The 20,965-nt window shown below is 38.9% G+C and overlaps 1 protein-coding gene across 3 annotated transcripts in view; it reads left to right on the top strand.

Moving 5' to 3' along the window:
* The window catches only part of ank2b (ankyrin 2b, neuronal), a 106,336-nt gene that overhangs the window by 29,648 nt on the left and 55,723 nt on the right, over positions 1–20,965 (top strand). For 2 of the 3 annotated variants that reach the window (XM_042512636.1, XM_042512635.1), the window contains exons 7-23: positions 829–852; positions 2,412–2,420; positions 3,035–3,133; positions 5,520–5,618; positions 6,909–7,007; positions 8,242–8,439; positions 8,611–8,709; positions 10,617–10,715; positions 11,316–11,414; positions 11,525–11,722; positions 15,919–16,017; positions 16,846–16,944; positions 17,221–17,418; positions 18,384–18,482; positions 18,700–18,798; positions 19,935–20,033; positions 20,113–20,211. In XM_042512636.1, coding sequence (XP_042368570.1) covers positions 829–852; positions 2,412–2,420; positions 3,035–3,133; positions 5,520–5,618; positions 6,909–7,007; positions 8,242–8,439; positions 8,611–8,709; positions 10,617–10,715; positions 11,316–11,414; positions 11,525–11,722; positions 15,919–16,017; positions 16,846–16,944; positions 17,221–17,418; positions 18,384–18,482; positions 18,700–18,798; positions 19,935–20,033; positions 20,113–20,211 — 1,815 coding nt within the window. The remainder of the gene's footprint in view (positions 1–828; positions 853–2,411; positions 2,421–3,034; positions 3,134–5,519; positions 5,619–6,908; positions 7,008–8,241; positions 8,440–8,610; positions 8,710–10,616; positions 10,716–11,315; positions 11,415–11,524; positions 11,723–15,918; positions 16,018–16,845; positions 16,945–17,220; positions 17,419–18,383; positions 18,483–18,699; positions 18,799–19,934; positions 20,034–20,112; positions 20,212–20,965) is intronic. The other variant, XM_042512634.1, reaches the window with a different exon arrangement.

Below are 20,965 nucleotides of genomic sequence, written 5' to 3'. Positions count from 1 at the left end.
ACTAGATGACCATAGTAATCCAGTGGTACCAACCATGTCAAGCTAGCTTCAAGTAAGGAGATTAAATAACGCTCCAAAATTAGGCTACATTTTGGCAATTTAAAAACTGGCATAATCATTTTCACAGGGGTCTCCTGACCACCAACATCCAGATATGTGAATGAAAATGGGCTCTGTGGGTACCCATAAGTCTCCCCTTTACAGACATGCCCAGTTTATACTAGTCCCATGCAGTTCTTTTGTGGTCATTTGATTCTTAATCAAGACAGTCTGGTATGAATTGCTTCAACTTGTCAAAATAGTCTTCAAACCTGTTTTGAATTGCAAAATTAGGGAATTGAAAACATACAATTAAAAAATTCGATCAGTCACGATTAACTATATAAATTGTTATTAATCACAATTTGAGGAATTGATCATTTGACAGCCCTAAATATTACACATTTTTTTAATTTCTTATAGCCCCTTGCAATGCATTATTCAGCTTTATTGTGAAGGCTTGAGACTTGAGGGTAGTTGATCCGAGAACAGTGTGACAGTTTGCTAGTTTCTTAAAGTATGATGATTTACTACAATACTTACTTAAATTTTAGGATGAACAGTTAATCACATAAACAAATAACAGATAAATTACCAATCACAACAAACATAAACTGCATCTCCACAAGACCTTTAGGTTTGGCACACATGACCTCTGTGTGAACTGAACATCTGAAGAAGTGCATTAAAAGGGTGAGAGCCACAGCAGCCACGTCACTTGCTAGTGCAGCAATGTGTTTAACAGCCTGACTGAACTGATCTTTCCCTCCCTCATTCCTCCTGCTTCAGATGATGGTCAATAGGACTACTGAGGTATACACACGCTCCTTTGATTCTCCACAGATTCACAAAACAGTCCCATTTCTTTTTTCGTTGCCTCCACCATTTATGTCTCTCACCTCTACAGCATTGCATGGTGTAAAAGCTGAGTCATTTGCTTCATTTTACAGTTGAGTTTCTGTTGGTTTGGTATTGAAGAGGTCATCATGCACGGCTGACTCCAGTGGCTAAGCTAAGGCCTGTCCTGCGCTCAGGCACCGCAGAGTCTGCTTCTCTTAAGTTTTTGGCTTTGGATTTTGTTTATTCATACTCTGTATGCATTTTCATTATTTTCTCCCCAGTTTTAATTTGATTTATTTTGTCCCCAGCTAAGGGAACACTTTTGTTTTTGTCATATTTGACTTTCAGTTCATTTAGAAATAACTCCAAACAGCATCATAACCTAGATGTATGGTTTATTGATTTATTTTCAATGATTGCATTTATCTCCTGCAAGGTTCTGATTTGATTAATACTCTGCTAATGCATTATTTGGAAAAGTTACAAACGTTTATTATCCACTAGTCTGTCTTGTAATTGTGTCTGTTTATGTTGTGTTGCATGATTTCTAGAGATGCACTATGAACTACTGAGTTTACAACTATTTTGGATAAATAATAGCATACAATATACATCCCTGTATAGAAGTCGAATGCTGCCAAAAAAAAAAATGCAAATTACTTTAATGAAATTGAAATTTTATTTTCTATTTGTGTGCCCATGAAAATATGGTTTCTATGCCTCCTAGATGATAGTTGTTAATGTTGGCATTAAGTTTTCAAGGTCCATCTGTCCCATTTTTGTGAATGGGATATCTCAAGAGCACCTTGAAGGAATTTTTTTGAATTTTGCACAAACGTCCACTCGGGCTCAAGAGTGCAATGAACACGTTGAGGTCTTTTTCTTCAAATTTGGCACAAATGTTCGAGTAGTCTCAAGGCGGAACTGATTAGAAGTTGATGGTCAAAGGTCAAGGTTACTGTGACTGTGAATCCATCTCACTCTTATTACGCAGTTTCTTAAGAACAACACAAGGGAATTTGTTCAAATTTGGCTCAAATGTCCATTTTGACTCAACAATGAACCTATTAGATTTTGGTAAATAAAGGTCAAGGTCATTGTGACCTTGATCAGTTATTTTCATGTTTGCATATGTAATTTTGCATACTTAATGCACACACAAATAGAAAATTTTAGTTGATGACATTATTTAATTTTGGCAGTCCTGGTCTTCCATACATGCAACTTCCTGATAAAGTATTTCACATGCATGCATTTCTAAAGAGCTTCAAATTAGTGGTATACAGTTTAGCTCATACTCTTTACTATTACAACAATGCTAATAATGATGGCATGGGAAGCTTCAAAGCTTTAAAGGTATTACCTGCTTGGCCAAAGACTTGGCACTAAATAGCATGTTGCATCAACGCTACCTTAATTTGCACCATTCTAAGATTTTGACTTTGTAAAGTTTTGAAACCATCACGTTAGTCACTGTATTCTTCACACTTTTGTAAACAACTCTTTCACATTAAATCGGACCACACTTACAGAATGGCAAGGTAAGGCAAGAATCTCACAACTACTCCAACCTGCTCTGCAATCTCTAACTTCTCTCATATATCTCTCATTGCTAACTCTAATACTTCTCTGACGTACAGTTAACATAGTGCACTTTGGTGTTGATCAGAAATCTACCCTCCTCATTATGTGTCACTCTCTGAGTTCACTATAATTTGGTGTCTTTGGGTAGTTAATATTTTTTGTCCATCTTCATGTCAAACTTGATGAAAATCTATGTTTACTGTACATCTGTTTCTTCTGCTTCTGTTTGAGTCTTTGTTCATTTCAAACATTTTTGCAGTCTAGGAAAGATCTTTTCATTTCTGTGTTTGATAATCTGCATGGAAGTGACATGTCGGAGTGTGTTTTGGTGCTGTGTGTCTGGGTGCAACATGTTCTGATTTTAAAATTTACAAAAAAAAAGTTATTTTTACTTTTTTCTTGTGACTTTTAATTTTCTTTACTTTCAGTTCAGTTTTTGTTCACCTGTGATGCTTCACGAGACTGCTGCATGCTGGGAGATCAAGAGACACGAGTCAAAATTCAAGGACATAAAGAGCTATTGTCTCACCTGTGTCCTCCTCTCTGTGTGTCTGTCTTTCCTGTCTTTCAGAGTGGATTCACCCCCCTGCATATCGCTGCCCACTATGGCAATGTCAACGTAGCCACTCTCCTGCTGAACCGAGGGGCAGCAGTCGACTTCACAGCGAGGGTACGATCACGCGCTTATATGCGTTATTATTTGGGTCTGATGAGTACATTAAAAGACATCGCAATGCTACTAAAACACATCTGCAAATGATTGTTGGCTACTGAATCTCAGAGCTGTTGGCTGTTAGTATTAATCTCCAGTAAATCTCTACATTTGGAAACCTCTACAGTGTCTATGTTGTAGTTTGAGGGCTCCTTTTTACTGAATAGGGTCCATATTGCGTGCTGAGACATGATGCACCTACATTACACTTTCTACAACTTTAAGGACTTAAAAAACAGGATCCAGTTTTTTCTTCCATTCATTACCTCCTCCCTTCCTCCCTTCCTCTCCTCCTTCCCTATTTTGTAGTAAACACCTAAAATGCTGAGGGGAAATATAGTAGATAAAAGTGCACATTGTAATGTTTACAGCTATTTATTCATTGCAGCTTTATATATTGCCGCTTACTCCGTTCAATGCACTAATTTCTTCTCAGGTTACTTCTGTTACAATGTGTACAGTTATTTATTTTTTATCTTATTTTACGCATAGTTGAAAGACTTCCACTGCAACATGTCTTTCAGGTCATGATCATATCATGTGCACAGTTATCTATCCTACTCTATTATTACCATTCTAACCATCAAAATACTCATATTCACAGCTATACTTTTGGACTGATGGAAATTCTCATGTCATATCGCTTCCTTATCATTTTTATAGTTTTGTTTTTTTTTTTTATAATTATTCCACATCCTTGACGTCTTTTATGTCATTGTTGCTGACATAGTTTTTTTCCCCCTTGGACGAATAAAGTATTTTTGAATTTGAATTTGAAAGATTTTATTTAGGAAATATAGTAAAAGTTGGAGTTTACAGAAGTACAAAAACTCAAAGTACAGATTTACTCTACCCTGTAAACACACTGAGTTGTAAATCTCTGCAGCCTCATTGTTAGCCACACAGACAATATGCTAAGGCTTAGGAGCTATTTTTATCCACGCTGCTTGCATAGCTAAAAATAAGACACCAGACGTTGTTTTCTGGATGATAACAAAATAATAAAATAAACATCTGAAAGGCCGGAATTAAAAAGATAAGGATGTGCACTGTTAGCGAAGCAGAAACTGGAGACAGTGTAAGACTTTACTGGGTCATCTTATGGTTTTAAACAACAGGTCAAGGAAACAAACAAACCTACTTATAGGGAATACCAATTTAAGAGCCCTTAATGTAGAATTGAAAATCACAAGATAACACACACACACACGTCTATTTTTATAAAGACATTAATAAAACAAAGTACAAGAAAATACTTGAAAAGCAACCCAGTGAAAATTTTCAGTGAAATCAGACACTTTGTGAGATTCAGATGAGCTCCAGCGTGTGTCCACTCACCTCGACTCCCGTATCAGAAGGCGTGTGTGTGTGTGTGTGTGTGGATGTCTTACAGGCTGTGAATAGTATCAGACGAGTATTTCCCTGTGTCGCTGCACATCCTTGTAACATCTGTAACATCTGGTTTATTCTCAGTGAACAGCGGTTTACAAAAACCTGTCCATCACAGCTGCTCCCTCCTTACTCATGGAAGGAGGGGGCAGGCTTCCTCATAGATTTTAGTAACTCCAATGCATCTACAGTCAGCTCAAACCACACGTCAAAATCCCCATGCTTTCTTGCTAGCTCCATCCATGCCCCAAAGGCCTCTCTCTATCCTCTTCTTCTCTCCTCTCTTAACCTGACCAACTGACAGCTACGTGAACAGTGCCAACTAGCTGTCTGAACCTGTGCTTACACCATGCTATAAATATATCCCAATTTTAAAACATATCCCACTTTCACTTTTACACTAATTAAGGGATTATGAACGGCCATGAAGCAGAGTGATACATGCAGTTGAATTAAAAGTTAACAGTCCCAGTGATGTCCTACTCCTATATATCAGCACTCATGGAATGTCTCTCAACCAAATCAAATTGCTTGGTCGGAACTAACTGTTGTATAATTATAAATATAGTTTTAGTTTTTCCTTTTTTAGGTGTCTTAATTTATTTTTTTCAATTAACAAATTCCTTGCAGTTTGTTGGAAAAGCCTTGGCAAGTTGCCCATTGTCTTTCTTCCAATGTTTTTGAAGGAATTCAAACCAATTTGCCCAGGGTTCAAAGTTTTGAATAAAAGACATCGTAACACAAGAAAATCTGATGTTGATCCAGGATTCAAAGGGTTAAAGGTCATGAGATTTCACTTTTAATTGTTTTAGAAATTATTAATAACATTAAACAGTATGAGCATGTATTTGATTCCAGTATCAGGAACGTTTAAAAAAACACTCAGAAATTTGAGTTTTAATGTGTTCAACTAAGACAAAATGCATGTCACTGACAGTCTTTCTCCCCTCTGTAGAATGGGATTACACCTCTTCATGTGGCGTCCAAGCGTGGCAACACTAACATGGTTGGCCTGTTACTGGACCGTGGCTCTCAGATTGACGCTAAAACCAGGGTGAGTATCACGAGAAGCTGAAAACAGGTATCTCACTTCTGATTAAACTGGATTTATCCTGAGACTGTAGCACAAAGTGCATCTGCTCCTCAAGTCCACCCTCAAGTCTTGTGTTTGTTACTGATGAACACTCTAAAGTCAGACATGTCCGCTGTCACATCCACAGCAGCAGAAAATGACCTGCTCGTTGTGATCATTATCTCCATGAGGGCGAGCAGCTGTGAATATGAGCTGAATGCTGTTGTTTTCTGTCCAGCTCAGCGGGTCAGAGGATTAAATCAGTGGAACACTGGACATCCTGACCTCTGCTCGCTGTCAGTTTATGTGTGCCAGATAGCAGGACACTCATGTTATTAGCTATATTTGATTCTAACCAATACAAACAACATCCAGCCTGTGTTAGCTGCTGGCTACACCTGCCTGCTGGGAGGAACCTGGCTGTGTTAGAGCAGCTGATGATTTGTAGGTTAAGCCACTGGCCTCAACTGACCAGACCGACTCAGTATAAAAAAAGGAGTTGTGATTGTAAGCAATGACATCATTAAAGTGAAATCAATATCATTCTTTAGTCAATACGTGTGTCACCAATTAACCATAAAATTGTGCAAATTGAAATTGCATATAAAAAATAGGCCAAATGGAAACACATCAATTTCATGAAAGCTCCCATTTATTGCAAAAAAGTTTTTACACTTGCATGAGGTGGTATTTTATGTGATTCAAAAGAGCCATATCTCGTAAAGCTGCAATAGAAACACTTTTGGGGCTTTTCTAGGTCACATGATGCTATGACTGTGTGTTTTTCAGTAGGAACTGGCTCCCTCAGCAGGAGCTATAACAGGTGTTACTGCTTCGCATAACTCTTCAAAAGTTGAGCGGATAATCCTGAAATTTTGAATCCACAATTCCTCTGTGATATCGTGAACTATCACCTCCCAGAAATCCCTCATAGGTGGTCGCTCCCATGTATAAGGGCCTCGCCTTTCCATTATGGCTTCATAACACGCCTACATGGGCTTGGATTGTAAATAATGACAGCTAGTGAGGTGGCTGCAAAAGAAATAAAGCTGCTAATGTTTTGAACATCCGTCACCATGCTTATGGAATATTATCATCAGAGGAGAAGTCGCAGAACATCACTCAGTGGAAACACAGTCATCCCCACATTCTGTTTTATCAACATTTTGAAAATATCACAAACGTTTTGCTCAAATCTGTAACTGAAACCTGTAGAGTGATTGTCAGTATGTATTGACTGGCTATGAATATGTTTGTGTGTGTGCTCTGTAGGATGGTCTGACTCCCCTGCACTGTGCGGCCCGCAGCGGTCATGATACAGCTGTGGAGCTGCTGCTGGAGAGAGGAGCGCCCCTGCTGGCCAGGACCAAGGTGAGACACATAACTATTCACCTTAAGCAGTTAAAGGGATGGACGCATGTTATGCAGTGACTTTTTCATACTTTGTCCTCTTAGCTGGTTTAACGATTCAAAGTAGTCAGTAGTTTGGTTTCCATCCAAATGAAGTTCAAATCTTTAAAGAAATTGGCAAAATAAATTAGAAATTTGTGTTTCCATCCACTACTGTCATGCAAATATTGAGTTGGTTGATAGAGGTAAGAAGTACGTGGTGCTGATTCTCAGAAGAGGATGCAAAGAGATGATGTAATTTTAAGTTTCCTCCTGGTTAACACCGTTAGCTCTTTCACCATGGTTAGCATTGTTCAGCACTGTTTACGGAGTTAGCAACATTAGCTACCAGCTCAGCCACCAGCTCAGCTGTTGACTTGATGTCCAGACAACACTGACTTTCAATCTTTAAAAATGCATAAATCCAATTTTAACATCACAGACATGTTTTATATGATAGCCTAATAAGGGGAATATCACTAAAGTTTTAGCAAGCAGTTGGCATATATTCACTCTCCTTTTAGCTCTGTTTTGGTCTCCACCAAGTCTTGAGCAACATATCTGTCTCTGAGTTGCTAAATGCTCCACTATGTCAACCAGCTACCCTGCTGAAAAAACCAGCTTGACCAATTTAAGATGCTTAAGCTGGTTGAGCAGTTTGTTTGGACATCTTAAGGTATGTTTTTGCATAATTTTTGATGGTTCAGCTGCTCATACCAGCTTATGATGGTCACTTTTGCTGGTTATCCATTTTAGTTCTTGTAAAATTGAAACCAAATCCATGTCCTTGAGTCCTGAAAAATAATAGGGTCATGGGGGGGGGGGAGAAAAGATCATAAATCAGCTCAGTCTGCTATCACGGGATATGCATAAAGATAAATGTGTGCAGACTGTATACTGGTCACACCAGCTAAACCATCATAGACCAGCAAGAACTGGTCAGGAACATCTAAGACCATCTTGGCCAGCTAAAATTAGTTAAAACCAGCTACAAGCATATGCTGGTTTAAGCTGTTCTTTTCAGCAGGAGAGTTACTGACTAGATCTCTTAAATATTTTATTTCTTTTATCAGAACATTCTTTCAGCAATCACGGTGTCATGACATTGATCCAAGAAGCTGATGTGTACTTACAGCACACAGACACAGTCATTCTTTAAAAATCCTCTTGTAGCATTTTCTCCGTCAAACTACATGAGCTCTCTGTCTCCTTTCAGAACGGGCTGTCTCCTCTGCACATGGCAGCACAAGGCGACCACGTGGAATGTGTCAAACACCTTCTGCAGCACAAGGCTCCTGTTGATGATGTCACGTTGGACTACCTGACAGCGTTGCATGTGGCAGCTCATTGCGGTCACTACAGAGTCACCAAACTGCTGCTGGACAAGAGAGCCAACCCCAACGCCAGGGCACTGGTATGATCCAGACTTTATCAGTGTGGAAACCAGTCTCAACATACAAGTCAGAGGGACTATTTAGTTATGCTACATGTACTGTATATAGACTGAGAGGGCTCTGATGACCAATATTGTCTTGGTTTATTGTTTACTGTGTGTGTGTGTGTATGTGCCATGTTTTCCCGACAGAATGGCTTCACTCCGCTGCACATTGCCTGCAAGAAGAACAGAGTGAAGGTGATGGAGCTTCTAGTCAAATATGGAGCCTCCATCCAGGCCATCACAGAGGTACAGCACACACCTGAGGCATCTGACAGCAGAACACATGTTTCTCTGAAGCCACTGAGGCTGTCAGATGGGTCAAGGTCTGTCTGATGTCATACATCTGACTTTACCCCACAGTCATACAACTGTGGAGGTCTAGACGGTATGTTTAGGTTTAAACCCTTTTAAACAGACCTAAACCTTTTAAATAGACATTCCTTTGAAATGTGAGTAAATTAGTTTGATTTCTTCAAACACATTCTTCAACACGTAAATAGTGACAAAAATAAATAGATAGATAAATAAGTCACCTGAAACTTAAATAAAAAAAAATTTCTTTATTTGAGTACTTTTTCCAGATCCTTTTCTGTTTTTACTTATCTTCCATTTTTGTTTGTTTGCTTTTTTGTTTTGGTTTATTTCAGGTCATTGTAACATTTCACCAATTATTGCAATTTTTGAGTAGTATCTTGTGAAGTTGCTCGTCACCTTTGTTGCTCAGCCTTCTAAAGGTTTTAACCCTCTGAAACACCTTTCTTGCGCTGCTTTCAGATGCCTTTCACAAGTATTTAAACCTTTAAACCCTGAGCAAATTGGTGTGTTGTCTTTCAGAAATGTGGGAAAAAGGCAATGAGCAAGTTGACATTAAATGTTCCACTAACTGCAAGAAATTAGTAGATGACGAAAATGTTTTTATAAAAATTTAGGTAAAAATGTCTAAGAAAAAAAAGCTGGGGAAAAAATGTATTTCTAATGATCATAATCACACAGGTCACATACACAGTTCCTCATTGTTCTTGTTGTTGTTTTACTTTCTTATGTTTAATTTATTGCCATTAATCCATTGCATCTACTAGTCTGATCACATTAAAGCTAAAAAAGACATTACATGATAAAGCTTTATCCTCTATCTGCTCTAATGTCCAATGCAACAGCCCATGCTATTTATCTGTAAGGGAGATAGCAAAGAGGGAAATATCTCTAACTAGATTAGACAAATAATAACTGGCCAAACCATAATTTTAATATCTATGTCTCATTAATCCTGTTAATGTCACTGTTGTGAAAACAATTATGCCACTGATAAAACAGCTTAAGGTATTCTGTAATTTTTAATAGGCTGAACAAATGTTGATTAATTTCCTCTTCTCTCCTACTTTCTGTCGAAAACATGGGAAGACGGGAATGAGCAAAAAAATAAGAACTGACCCCAAAATGAGCAAGATTTTTTTTAAGTACCTGAAAATTACCATAGAATTAGTGTTTGTTATTTTTTTAGACTATGAAAGTTTAAAAAAAAAAAAAAAACATGCAAATGACCTTGGAAAAGTGCTTAAAGTGCAAAATAATTTTGTAACATAATTTTAAATATGTAATTGTGATCATCATTATTAATGTAGTTTTCCCCTAGCCTTTAAAAACAATATTTTCTAAATTTACTAATTTCTTGCAAAACATGGAATATTCCTGCCAAGTTGGTCACTGCCTTTTACCCCATCTGTTTGAAAAAAAATCACACCAATTTGCTTTCTAAGGATTAAATACTTGTGAAAGGTGTCAGAAAGCAGCACAAGAAAAGTGATGTGGATCCAGGTTTCAGAGGGTTAACTGCAGGACTAAATGTTTAAATAATAAGAACAAAATAAAATGTGGTTGGTTATTTTATTGACTTATTTCTAATGAGTTACAAAAAGTTAATGTATTAGTTTAGTTTTCCTTTTTTTAAATGCAAAAAATATAAAACATTTCCATCTCAGCTCTGGAGAAAGTAGCTTCTGGCTGTTCAGAAGTTGCTAGGAATTGCCAGATGACATCATGTACTATTTTGCACATTAATAAATTTGATGAGATCTTCTTGAATAACAAATGTGTGTTCAACATGACTGACATAGTATCCTGTTGTGCGTCTTTGCTGTCCTCCCTCTGTCCAGTCTGGCTTGACTCCAATCCACGTAGCAGCCTTCATGGGTCACCTGAATATCGTGCTGCTGCTGCTGCAGAATGGAGCCTCACCCGACGTCAGCAATATTGTGAGTGGTGGGAAGCAGCCAATCAAAGAGAGGGGAAGTTATTCGCAATTTGCAGTTATTTTATTTATTTATTTTTTATTGGAATTAAAATTGGTGTAAATTGTACAGCACAGCATATGTTTAACATTTTCTTTCTCTGTTTTTAACATTAGAGTGAGAAAGAAATAAAATAAAAAAATAAATAAATCACAAGTACATGTTGTAAAATTATTCATACGGGCAACAGAGATAGTATATCTCAGTATAGTATTTTTTCTAAAAATCAAAACAAAAAAATCAAAACAAACAAAAAATAAGTCATTAAAAAATAAAAAAAACTGTCATTAAAAACTAAAGAAATTAATAAAATCTACAACAATAATAATATGAAAGAAGGTCTTGCTGCATATATGTGCTCCTAAAGAAAACAAACAGTAGAATTACAAATGAATTATGAACAGTTAGCATTTGAGTAGTTCAAGGTAAAGCAGTGTAGGTATTGTGAGTGAAGTATCAGAAAATAGCACAGTAAGCAAACAGTTTGTTGAAATATGTGCACACTTCACTTGAATCTGTATATGTATTGACTGTTGACACTTTTTTTTTTTTGTGTGTGCACAGCGTGGGGAAACAGCGTTACACATGGCAGCCCGGGCAGGGCAGGTGGAGGTGGTCAGATGTCTGCTGAGGAACGGAGCGATGGTGGACGCCAGGGCACGGGTGAGACTGCTGTTATCGCCGATGGCATGTCAGAGAACAGTTTGTACTGTATTGTTTTGCCAGCATGCAGAATAAGTGTGGTAATTTTTACTTCTCTGTGAGGTCTTCAGGAGGACCAGACTCCCCTCCACATTGCGTCCCGTCTGGGAAAAACAGAGATTGTGCAGTTGCTGCTGCAGCACATGGCCCACCCTGATGCTGCCACCACCAATGGCTACACCCCGCTCCACATCTCGGCCAGGGAGGGTCAGGTGGAGACAGCCTCTGTCCTGCTGGAGGCCGGAGCTTCACACTCACTGGCCACAAAGGTGGGTCGAGGCGACAAAAGGGTCTAAGGCAGTCCTGAGTCCCAGCCATGTGCAAGCCTGAAACTGTCCAAAGTTAAAAGATAAAATACACCTCCCAACCAAGAGGCAACTCAAAACAGAGTCTATCCCATGGATGTATTAGGAAAGTCTGGATACAGGCATGGAAGCGGGCCCAGTGCATTCCTATAAGAGGTGCTCATTGGTTCATGAAGCAACAAAAAAAGCTCTTTTTCAGGGTATGCACTGGAATACCTGGATCTATGTGCCCATGAGGCTTGGGCACTAGAGACTTAGGCCTGGAAGACACAGCATACGTGAGCAGCACGTGAGTGTTGCGGGAACTATTGGTTTTTCTGTGTTCCAGGTGTTACAGCAGCAGGGTCTCACTGAGTGTGCCCAAGCAGGTAAATTCCACCAGCAGAACGACTGACTTCCGGTTTAGCGCCTCACTAGCTTGAATGGCAGTCTAAAAAATTTAATCCTGCAGTATTTTTAGTCTTTCCAAATGTTATCTGGATGGCTTGAATCTAGAGTGTTATGAGTTGTTTTGCTGCGGGGTTTGACACTCACAAAAAGTTATTTACTGATTTAGAGACGTCTCTTTCCTGATGTAAGTCAACGAGGGAAAGTCTCTCTGGGCCTGTGGGCATCAAGTTACCACTGTTGCCAACTCCTCTGTAAGGAAAGTTGCTACTGTCTCTCCCAAAAGTCGATAGAAGTGGCTAGATGACGTCACCAACTAATTTACATAATATGAAATTCTGAGAGGCAAAATTAATAGCAAAGGCTGACCAGGTAGTTTACAAACTAACTATTTATGTATTTACAAGCTTGTTTTTGTTGCCATATAACTATAATGTTAGCTTTTTTCTTTTCTTTTTTTGTGACCTAATGAATGCAGAGCAAAACAAAAATGTGGTCTTGTGGCTTATATTTGGCCAGAGGAACCAGGAAAGGGTCAAGAAACTGACAGATTGTGTGAGTGAGACTGACTGAGACAGAGAACTGTGTGAGGGATTTTGGGGTGTGAAACTAAAAAAGAGTGAATATTTAAACAAAAACTCTGCTGTAACTGTACAAAAATCATCATCTGTAATGTGTCATAAGCTGTACATGCGATGCATTTGCAGGACTGGCAGCTCTCAGAGCGGCCTCAGAGTCCGCTGCAGGTCGGGACTGCGGGGCTGCTGGTCAGACTGGCTGCATGAGTGCTGTGAGAGTGATGAGGAGGAGACGGCAGCCGCCCTCGCTGTACTCGGCTCTTGAGGGCTCAGTTGTAATGTGAACTGCAAAGCGGGAAATGTTAGATGTTTTTTGCTGAAGCTTTGTCAATACAAGTCGCTGGTCATTCCCCAAATGACCAGAATGACCAGCTGGTCACTTTTCACAAATTAAGTCGCCAAGGGGGTTTGGAAAGTCGCTAGATATAGCGACAAAATCGCCAAGTTGGCAATACTGCAAGTTACTGACCCGAATGGTGTAATTCCACCCTTGACCACTATGTAAAATTTGCGTCAGAGTCTGGCACACTTCGTTAAGGTTTGGTCAATCCCCATAGACCCCCATGTCAAAATGCCCAGTTTAACAGCACAAATAAACATGTTTACAGCCTGGTATAAAAAACAGATTTGGATTCTAAAACTAATTTTAATTTTCAGACAACTGCATGAAGGGGGAAAGTTTATATAACTCACCCATCTAAATGTTATTAAGGCTAAAATGTATGCATAATAAAAGGTTTGGTCGCTTTAGGAGACAGGTAGGGGAGATCTGTTGACAAGTCGCTACCACAGGGAGTATGTTATGTAACATTACCATGGCATAACCCCTGATATACAGCATATAGATGTGGCTGCTGGAGCTATTTTAGTGTATTTTCAGTTGTAGTTCACTGTAGCATTTTAGTTGCCTACAAAAAGTCTTTGGATGTGCTAAAAGACCCTCTAAGGAATTTGATATTCAGTTTTTTTGGCAAGTTCATTTTGTTTTAAATGTTTTAAGCCTTTTTTTGCTGGTGAAAATGTGTTATTAGTACAGTTAACTACAGTTGTAAATGCTGTGCTAACCAAGCTAGCAGCTAGCCTCAAGGTTAGGTCCAAATACAGTCACTCCTGGCTCCAAAAAACCAAGATGGAGACATCCAAAATACCAAACATAAACCCACAAAGCAATGAGTGACGTCACAGTGGCTGCAGCATTATTCTATGCTACCAGCACCTCTAGAGCTCAGGCACACACACAGGAATTACAAACAAATATTTGTGGTTTAAAGGGGTTTTAATTGCTTGCTGTAATTATTTATTCACTTTGAAACAAATCTTTATGGCTGTTTCTCCCTGTATCCAGTTTCTAAGCAAGGCTATGTTTTTTGCCTATGAATCCAACTTTTTATCAGTAAGTCGAAGAACGTGTTCTTCTCTTAATTGTTACACAGTCCTGCTTTAACTACAGAGGTAAATATAGTGAACTCAGACTGAGGATTGTTCCGCTGAAACCACATGAAAAAACAGCTGAGCATGAGCACCAGTTCTGAGTGCAGTTAGCCTTTTGTTGATATGGTTAGCCTACTGTCAACATCTGCTAATCCTCTCTGAAAAACAAGCATTTTTTTTTTGCCTCTTAGTGGTGATTTAAAGCCATTCCACTTAAAATGGCATTTATTGCTTTGAAAAATCTGGTTGCCACAGCAGTAACAAAAAGGATATATGTTATATAGTATAGCAGATAAGAGTAGGGCAAAAAAACAAACTATTTCTAAAACAAAACAACGCAATTTATTGAAAATAAAGCAGCTAATGCACACTTACGATATATATTAACATCTAGGCAGGATGGATCAACTGTGCACCAACAGCTGCTTGTAGTACAGAGTGTACAGATGGAGGAATAGACTGTAAGTGCTGTAAGTGCAGATCCCTCGGTGCCCTCTGATAAAGCGGTTCCAGTGTTCCTGTATGTGCAATTCTCTGTCTGTCTGACCCACTTGTGATGAATGATTGATGAGCCTGTAAAGCTGAACGCAATCGGATGATTTATCATCATCACAGTGGAGGTGTTAACCAGACGAGGCCGCACAGGAAACATCTTCACTATGCATCCAGTTGGGGACACATCAGTCCTGCGATGTATTCATACAGCATTAAGCATGAGACAGAGCTGCTCCTGGTGCAGCGTGTCGTTCACTCGCTGGCTTTCCTGATGTTTCTCCCCTGGTGTCTCTCTGAGGAGGGAGGGTGTGGCTGTCGCTACGGAAACCAAATCAGGAAAAGTTGTTGTCACGCAAGGCTTAACACGCTCCATCCAAACATGTTCATAATAATACTTAGCCTTAATTTGCTTAGACTGGTGTGTTTTATCCATGTCTTGGTGGAAGGAAACCCTCTCCCCTCTCCTCAAGTCCTCTCCTCTTAATTCTTTATTTTCTTGTATCCAATCACCTATTACATCATGTTTAATCTGCGGTTTGACAAACAAAGGATTGCTCCATCCATTGGTAGGGCTGGGTCAGAAACACAGTCATGTGTTCTGCCAGCTCCAGCCTCTCTCTCTTTTTCAAAATAGTTAAAGTGCGCCCTCTGCTGGTTCTACTGTGAAACATAAAGGACTGTTAAATATTTTGGGTTTATGGTTTCAAAGAGTTGGATCTGCATGTCAGCCAGCTGACAGTTCCTTATTACATATTACATAGTTTTCCTCTTACCTGTAGTGGCATTTATTAGGCTTGGTCAGTATCTTCTATTTTCTATACCTTACTAAATACCACACCATACTTACTTTCAGCTTCTCATACGAATAAATAAACAATAGAAACTCACAAAATGTTGAGAAAAGTAATATTCTCACATCTGTTATCCCTGTTAAACAGAGAAATACAACTTTGCACCTTTTGATTTCAACTTTCTCTTGGTCACAGAAGATTGACAAGGCTTAATTGCCTAGTTAACTCATCATAAAACACACTTCATTTAAACTCCACAGAAACAAAATAAAACTCAGTTGTGGGGTTGAAAAATGATATAAATGACTTGCCAGTGTCTTACAGTGTTGAATTACACAAATACCTATGTTGCGGAAGATCATAGACACCAAGATCAGAACAAATGTCTGCCTGAAGTTAACCTGTGTATAGATATCCTGACATCACCGTCTTTGAACACAGTTTTTAATCTCCCTTTTCTGTCTTTTTCTCTCCACAGAAAGGTTTTACTCCGCTGCATGTGGCTGCCAAGTACGGAAGCCTAGATGTAGCCAAACTTCTGCTACAGCGTCGGGCTCCACCTGATTTTGCTGGAAAGGTATGCATCCAAAATTAAACTCCATCTTATTAGTATAGAGTATGATCCATCATAATAATAATTCATCATGTCAACTCTCTAAATATTTTGGGGGAACCCTGAACCTGTGTACAATGTTTTGAAATCTAAAATGTGTTGCTATTTTACTGTATTGAGGTTAAGATGACTGCAGAAGCCCTGGTAAGCCTGGTCTGAAAAGAGACATTTGGATTAAGTATAATTTATCCCAAAAAACATAAAACAGATAACAGAACACTTTAACACCAAGATCCCTTGTTTTCCTTTGGATATGTTTTTCATTATAAGGACCCAGTTACTGATCCGTCCAGCTCCTGCCACCTAATATAACTCTAATTCATCTCGACCTGCAGCCTTTTCCCTTTAACACATCCTGTTAACACTTTGAAACCTGAATAAATTGGCTTAAATTCTTTCAAAAACATGGGCAGGAGGCAACGAGCAACCTAACAAAAATTATAAATTAATTAGTTAAAATATTGCAAGAAAATGACTTGAAAATATCCCCCCAGACTTTTTTGTAGTTTTTTTCCTATTTCCAATTTAAATAATAATAATCATAACAATCATAAGTTTTAGGTCATTTTCTTGACACCTTTTCCTTTTGTCTTGCATTTTGTGGTACATTGCCTTTTCCACCTTGTTTTTGAATGAAATCAAACCAGTGTGGCCAGGTTTCAAAGGGTTGACTGTGTGTGTGTGTGTGTGTGTGTGTGTGAGCGTGCATGTGAGTGTGCATGTGGTTTTATTGGCTTGGTGTTGCACTGACTGCTGTTTAATCTGTGTGCCCTCGCCGTCCATCCCTCACAGAACGGCCTCACCCCGCTCCATGTCGCAGCACATTATGATAACCAGAAGGTAGCGCTCCTGCTTCTTGACAAAGGAGCATCTCCTCACACCATGGCCAAGGTAAGAGTCCACAGGAAACTGTGCCATGCCAGGGCCATACATAAGTGGGCAAAGACAGGGAAAGCCTTCTAGGGCTCAGCTGCTGCTCATCTTATATGGCCTATAAAACATTTGGACCTTAAAAAATATTTTATTCAGTTGGATGACTTAAAATGAAAAACAACCATGTCAGCTACCCAAAAAACATACAGGTATATGAGGTTTTCATATCACAAGTCAACAAGAAGCACTCAGAGTTAACATCCAGCACTGACACCAGCCTCTCTCCTGGTTCAGAACGGCTACACTCCCCTCCACATCGCAGCCAAGAAGAACCAGATGGAAATCGCCACCGTGCTGCTGCAGTACGGAGCTGAGACCAATATATTGACCAAGCAGGGCGTCACTCCACTCCATCTGGCCTCCCAGGAGGGCCACGCAGACATGGCTGCCCTGCTCATAAGCAAGGAAACCCAGGTCAACGTGCAAACTAAGGTACTGTGGAGTCATACAGCAATAATGCTACCTTCACGTGTGTCTCAGAAATATCTTATTTACTGTATTTACAAGTCACAAGCATGTGAATGGCCCTCCAAATCATAATTATGAGTGGGAAATTGGAAAATTTTGATGATAGCAGAGTTGCCAATTCGTGACATTTGCATGACATTTCAGGGCTGCAAGAGAGGCAGAAAGCATAGAAACAGTGTCAACAATTAATGCTAAAAAATTATGTATTTTGTGATTTGGTCCTCGTAGCTCCCATTTACTTTTGGTAGTGTCACATTTTAGTATCTGCATCTATTAGCTGTTGCAAGCAAACTATAAAACATGCCAGGCAAGTACGCTAACACTGATAACAACATTATTTTATAACAAGATTTGCCGACTTGACGTCATAAATACATAAACATGGCAGGCAAAAGTGAATGTTTGGTCAATGGTAAGATACTTCTTCATTAATTAACTTATTAAATGTCAGTTTTTTATCACATGTTAAGTCTAATATCGTATTAATGTTAACTGCTGTCCATGTAGAGTGACCTAAGATTAAATATAAAACTATAATATATATTTATTAAAAAAAATGTATAAATAATATAAATAAACTGGAACAGCTATCAGCCTCTTGTTTAAACACTCTTAGCATTAAAATACAACCTATCTTCTTTGTACCTTCCATGTTGTTCCCACTTTACCACCTCAAAGCACATGAACACAACCAAGTCGGAAGAAAGACTTCGCAACTTATAAATTATGACCTTCTGACATCACTTGACCGCAGTGTGAATCCTCAACACAAATACAAATATATCTTTCTGAAAGTGTCAAATTATCTACATCTGTTTGTTTGATGAGACAGAATGGACAGAATGTGTCTGTAGTAACTGGTGTGTATGTATATGTGTGTGTGTGTGTGTGTGTGTGTGTGTGCGTGTGTGTGTTCCTTCTTCCTGCAGAGCGGCCTGACTGCCCTCCATCTGGCAGCTCAGGAGGATAAAGTGGCGGTTGCCGAGATTCTAGCCAGGAACGGAGCCAACCTTGACCAGCAGACCAAAGTACGAACAATCACATCTTTTTTTTTCTGCATTATTCCATACACCCTCTGGCTAAACAATAATATGTTCCTGAGTTATGTCCCATCCTGCTAAAATCATAATATCATAAGAGATATTTTTTTGTAATGTTTTAACATAAATGTAACCGTTTTTTGTTGTTGTTGTTTTTGGATATTCATGATTGAAGAATAAGAATAGATTTGCCGTTGTTTTGCAGCTGGGATACACACCGCTAATTGTAGCATGTCACTATGGTAACGCCAAGATGGTCAACTTCCTGCTTCAGAATGGAGCCAGTGTCAACGCTAAGACCAAGGTACTCAAAATAAAGTAAAGCAATCAGAAAGTCATTGTTGTCTGACCTCTACATGCACAATTTGTAACATTCATTATTTTTTGATGCTGTAATTGTATTCTTCTATTATTTGTCATGCCTCTGTGCTGGCGATAACTCTGGCTGGAGGCATAATGTTTTTGGGTTGTACGTCCATAAGTATGTATGTACGTTTGTGAATCCATCCGCTATCCTATTCTAATGAATGCTCTTCCGTAAGAACCCCTTGAGGTAATTTATTCAAAAGTGGCACAAACATCTAATTTGACTCAACAATGATGTGAGCAGGTGGTGGTAGCCAAAGGTCGCCGTGACCTTGTCTGTCTCATTCTTGTGAACGCAATATCTCAGCAACACCTTGAAGAATTTCCTTCCATTGTGGCACAAATGTTCAACTGGACTCATGGACCAAGTAATTAGACCTTGAGGAAATTTCTTCAAATTTGACAAAATCAAAGGTCAAAGGTCACTATAACCTTGCATCCATCTCATTCTTATGAACACAATATCTCATGGAGGCCTTGAGGGATTTTCCTTAACTTTGGCACAAAAATCCACTTGGACTCAAGAACGAAGTGATTAGAATTTGCTGGTTGGAGGTCAAAGGTCAAGGTCACTGTGACCTCACAATACATGTTTTTGGCCATAACTTGAGAATTCATATGCTAATTATGACACAAGTCACTAATTAGGTCACACACATATGTAATGATGAAGTGATGACATTTCATATCCAAGAGGTCAAAGGTCAGCTTCATTGTGACACCACAATGTTCAGTAAAACACTTTTCTCTTCATTATTCAACATCATAACTCACGAACAGAAGAGGAGACATTTGGTCAGATACTGAATTGGTGACACTAATCTCAACGGTGCTAATTGTAGAGATCTTCTGTGCTGTCGGGGGGAAGGTGTGTGTGAAGCATCCATGTTTTCACAGACATGAATGTAAACAGTAACTGCAGCTAGACTGGTCCACAGAGGCATACACCACCCAATTAATATCAGCTGCCAAAATATAGAAGATCTTCAAGAATCAAATCATACTATGAATAATCAATTCATTTAAACATTGATTTGTACTTTCTTTCATTTTTATGTGTTCTTTCTTCTCCAGAATGGATACACTCCCCTTCACCAGGCAGCCCAGCAAGGAAACACACACATCATTAATGTACTGCTGCAAGGCGGTGCCAAGCCCAACGCCATCACTGTGGTACGTAAACTGCCATCAAAGCAAACATATACAGATTTTTTTACAGACACACCTGCTCATTCACTGTTTCCTTGTTCAGAATGGAAACACTGCGCTGGGGATTGCTCGGAGGCTGGGCTACATCTCTGTGGTGGATACGCTGAGGGTCGTCACTGAGGAGATCATTACCACCACGACGGTACGTCACACACACCTGCAACACATCATTTCTTCATATGATCTGAAGTTATTAGTGATTACACTTAGGTTACAAAACATACAAATCTGTTAAAGCCCAGTGTTCATTAATGTTAACTAATGTTCACAAACTTGACATAAGTGAATTTTTTTAGGTGCCTAGCTTTACGTCTATGAAGTAAACATTGAAAATATGTAAATATATATTGTAAATATCATTGTTTTCAGATCAGCCTGGGCTATAAGAATATTTGTGTTGCAGTGATGTCACCATAAAACAAAAATTGAACCTCACAGATCTTTACTGAAATAACACACACAGCAAACAGAACTAGGCTTTTTTTTGTTCCCTTAGACAGTTCTCCTAAGTTCTGGGACTCATAAAATAAAACAAATAAACATTATAAGCTAAGTAACTTACAAACTATTTACATTTCTTCCAATAGAGTCCAAAGGCTTTTTTCCACTTCTTGTGTGTTTCATTACTTGCATGTTTTTAAAGCAGTTTCAGAGACAGAGGGCCACATGACAAGGCTTGCACTTCTAGGGAGCAGACTGAGTGGTCTGCCTGCAATGCACAATGGAGTCCCTGACTGGTCAAAAGACTCTTGCAAAGCATTATGGGAAAACAAATATGGCCATTAGCATCAAGGCAAATAATGATAAATGATAGATTATGGTTAAAATATGTACAAAAACACACTAAATATTGGATTTATGAGTATGGAGTTTATGTACAAGTTCCAGGCTGGATA

The sequence above is a fragment of the Plectropomus leopardus genome, chromosome 23 (assembly GCF_008729295.1).
Source record: "Plectropomus leopardus isolate mb chromosome 23, YSFRI_Pleo_2.0, whole genome shotgun sequence".
NCBI lineage: Eukaryota > Metazoa > Chordata > Actinopteri > Perciformes > Serranidae > Plectropomus > Plectropomus leopardus.
Note: the sequence above shows the minus strand (reverse complement) of the source record. Positions and strands in the feature narration are given on the sequence as shown.